Source organism: Grammomys surdaster, unplaced genomic scaffold (assembly GCF_004785775.1).
Source record: "Grammomys surdaster isolate TR1022 unplaced genomic scaffold, NIH_TR_1.0 531, whole genome shotgun sequence".
Taxonomy (NCBI): Eukaryota; Metazoa; Chordata; class Mammalia; order Rodentia; family Muridae; genus Grammomys; species Grammomys surdaster.
Window position 1 is genome coordinate 791,072 of NW_021604950.1, and position 4,080 is coordinate 795,151.

Here is a 4,080-nt window from a genome sequence, read left to right on the forward strand (position 1 = left end):
TGACATCCATGCTGGAAAATTTTGCCTGACTCTTGGATTTATTGTATATTTTCCTAGATAACAGCAAGCTAGGGGTGGGATCTGGGATCAAACTTTTCTCATAAATTCCAATGACACATCTACCAGAGGAATGAAAGGGTCACATCACATAGTCAACCAAAACTTTGCTCATTCTTAATGTCAGATTTGTTGTCTTTACCCATTTCATACCTTTTACTCTCTCTGCATTAGGATGGAGGACAGTGGAAGCTCCTATAAGTTGCCTGTGGCTCCAGGCATATTCTCGCTGGTGTTATGGATAAGAAACCTCCATACTCCCCGAAAAGCTCCTAGTGTTTGCCATTCTCTCTGACAGTCAGTGCTGGTATTGTTCTGATGCAGGATTATGGCATCTTACTGTAGGTTTTATGCTATTCACCCCGTAATAAGAAGGCAGAATAATCCTTTCTAGGTAATATTTTCATGAGTTTATTTGGGTATTTTCGGTTTGCTTTGCTTTGGATGTATGTATGTATGTATGTATGTATGTATGTATATGTGTATATATGTATATGAGTATATTTGCATATGTGTGTATATGTATACATGTGTGTAAACACACACACATACACACACATATATATATATGTAATTTTCCAGCACAGATGTCATGTTTGTGGGTTCCCCAGTAGACCGTTACCATATACAGACCTGAAAATTAAAATACCTTGGTATGACTTTAACCAAGCAAGTAAAAGTCTGTATGACAAGAACTTCAAGTCCCCCAAGACATATATATATATATATCATATACATTATATATATGTATATATAATATATTATATGTATGATATATATATATCATATATATTATATGATATACATATAATATATAAATATCATATATATTTATATCATATATATATATATATATATATATATATATATATATATTCTGAAACAGGATTTCTCTCTATATCCCTAGCAGTCTTGGAACTCAAATCTAGACCAGGCTACTAACTCCTATTCAGAGATTCCCCTGCCTCTACCTCCTGAGTGATAGGATTGAATATACATGCCACCAAAACCCAACCTTTTTGGGAGTTTTTAAAAACATTCTTATTCTTATTTTTATGTTTGGTTTGTAGCTGTTATGTAGTAATGTGGACTCACTTCTGTAGCTCAGGCTAACCTTAAACTCTCTATTCTGCTGTTTTAACCTCAGGGTTACAGACTTGGGTCACGAGGCCCAATGATGCTCATGTGTTCCATACAACTTACAGTTGTGTGCTTTCTTCATCCTCCATTCTTGATATTTTAAGTGTTCTCTCACACATCACCTAGTTAAATACCATTTCATTTGTTGACACGAAGTATGTTTGAGACTTTACTGAAAGTGAAGACAGAACACTCAACAGACCTTCTCTACTCCTTCTCTTTCCTCCAATCAGTTTCCAGTTATTTCTTTAGATTATATGTAAATGTCAGCACTTAAATCACTGGATTTTTTGTGTGGTGTGGTGCATGTGCATGACATTTCCTGACTTTGAGTGACAGAAAACAGTTTTACAGTGTAAAGTGTGCCTCTGGGTATGCTCAGCACTGTGAAGTGTGTTTCTCTCTGAGAGGGTTCAGCTGTGTGAAGTGTGTGGCTAAGTTTGTCTTCCCCTGCACAGAGCTTGATTTGGGGAGGTATGAATTTAATCTAAAGTATGCAAGCAAGCTACAGGGCCACGTTTCTCATAACATTTATTTATACTATGGCTAAATAATTATCTATTACTAATTTACTATTTGAATTTGGATGTTTAGACTCTATGTAAAGTACTTTGTTTATCATCTCTATCAATTTGACTCCCTTAAGATCTGTCCTTTGTAATTCGTTGTGTTTTTGTCTCTCTGGTAGGGTACATGTTAAAGATGATCTTGGTGGACTAAGTCTATCATTCCTCAGCATTGGGAGATCATGAAATGTTCCCACATTCTAATACCAGTGGCTCATCCTACCTTTCATAATTTTAAATCTGGCTATCTGAGCATCATTGTGCAAATGACAATATGGTTCTCTGCATATAGTTTTGGCAGCATGTGTTTGTGTTTACTAGACTATGTGACAATGGACTCTCAAAACAATGATTCTTTTTATATTTTGTCAAATGTAAAAAGCTGAGGGAACTGAATTATTGGAAATTTCATAGCTATCACATAGTTAAAGTCATGGAATGTGCCTGATGGACAGTTCAGCACTTAAGTATACTGCTTCTTAGAAGACTCAAGATCAGTTACCAACGCACACACTTTGAGAGGCCAACAAGTGTCAATTGATGGAATTCCAGAATACCTGACACCTCTCATCTCCATGAGCACCTGCACTCAAGTACTCAAGTTCTCTCTCTCTCTCTCTCTCTCTCTCCCTCTCTCTCTCTCTCTCTCATGCACTTACACACACACACACACACACACACACACACACATACACAAATACTATTAAATCTTAAAAATATATCCTTTTTCAGAACTTAAAAGCTATGTGCTAACCCAGGTCAAATGAGAGCCAGCGTACAAATCTCCTTTGAAAACGCACTGAGAGATAAATCTTCATGCGATATCTGAGAGGGTATGTAGTTTAATTTTCTTTTATATACCTACCAACTACAAACAAAGTAAACAGATTTAACAGAAAAAAGGTAATTTCATATGTCAGTTTAAGCCACAGAATAAGCTATCATCCACAGCTCTGATGACAACATATTGGATAATAATATGAAAGGACCATACCCATAACTGAATAATCAAATATTTAATATTCTGCCACACATTTACCTAAAAACTTAATTATACGCTTTTCAGTGCAAATAAACACAAAAGGGCTGACTGTGGCATAGCTATGGGACACAATAATTTGGACACAATACAATGTTGAGCCATCCTTGAACTTCATTCTTGAGTGGAAGATAACAGTGTCCAAAATGTAGAGAACCACAAAGAAGCTCATGAGAAGCATGATGGTCCTGCTGGCCCTTTGTTCTGGGGATCCTTTTGAAGAAAGGTTGGTGTTGTGAAGGTACTGGGTCTGCTTCTTGTGCCTACACAGGAGAGCTACCATGTACCCGCTGGACAGGGCCATGAGACTGATGAGAAAGGCTTCCCTGATGCCCATCGGTGTGGAAAACATGCTTTTTCTGAAGTAACTCAGGGGTAGAAGTGAGCATGACTGAGTAACATACATAAAATTATCTGAGGTCAAATTAGGGGTAGCAATAATTGATAAGAAGAAGTGACTACTAAAAGACAAATAGAGGACACAGAAGAAAAGAAAGGCACCTGAGATGTGATGGGGAGATTTATGTTTAAACTTTGTTAAACAGGAGCTTCTAGGACTAAGGGTGATGGTCCAAAGGACATTCAGCAGACAGGTAGCACAAAGGGTGAGGCCTCTCAGAAGCCTGTGCAAATAGATAAGGGATCGGCATGTGGTAGAATCCCATCTCCCCCCAGACATAAACATGTCCACAGCTATGAGTCCCATAGTTATAAGCAGCATTAGTTGGTTTAGGGACAAGAAAGCAATGTAGAAGTCAATGGGCTTAGGACGGTTCTCTCCAAGGAGCATGCTGAGGTGGGCAAAAATAAGGATACTGTTAGCTGAGATCCCAACACTCACTTCAGAGAACAAGGTGATTTTCATGTTGGTGTCAGTATGGAGTATGTTGTCTTTATTCATTGTATGTGGGTAGTAACCAAATGGCAACAACCTGGGAACAAAAGAGAAACTCTTCATTATAAAATATGGCCTTGTTCACAAATGCCAACCAACAACTAGATGGCAACAAGCTGTCGCCTCATCCTGATGCCATGTCACCAAATCATCTCACTTGGTTGTCAGACACACAACAGGTTTACCTATCTGGTGAATGGGAATGGAGAAGGTTGCACAAAACTAGAAGTGGGCTCTCCTGGGAGACTGTGTGCCCGTGGGGTCCAGAGCACAGGGTCACTTATACCAGTGACTGCTTTATTCTGTCCCTTACCTCTAGGCCAAATAGTCATTTATTCTCTCTCTCTCTCTCTCTCTCTCTCTCTCTCTCTCTCTCTCTCTCT

General features: G+C 38.3%; 1 protein-coding gene across 1 annotated transcript in view; it reads right to left on the reverse strand.

The window, feature by feature from the left end:
* Window positions 1–2,779: 2,779 nt before the first annotated feature.
* LOC114633135 (vomeronasal type-1 receptor 53-like) overlaps window positions 2,780–4,080 on the reverse strand; it is a 1,861-nt gene continuing 560 nt past the window's right edge. The window contains exon 2 of the mRNA XM_028781748.1: window positions 2,780–3,734. Coding sequence (XP_028637581.1) covers window positions 2,780–3,703 — 924 coding nt within the window. The 5' untranslated portion in view covers window positions 3,704–3,734. The remainder of the gene's footprint in view (window positions 3,735–4,080) is intronic.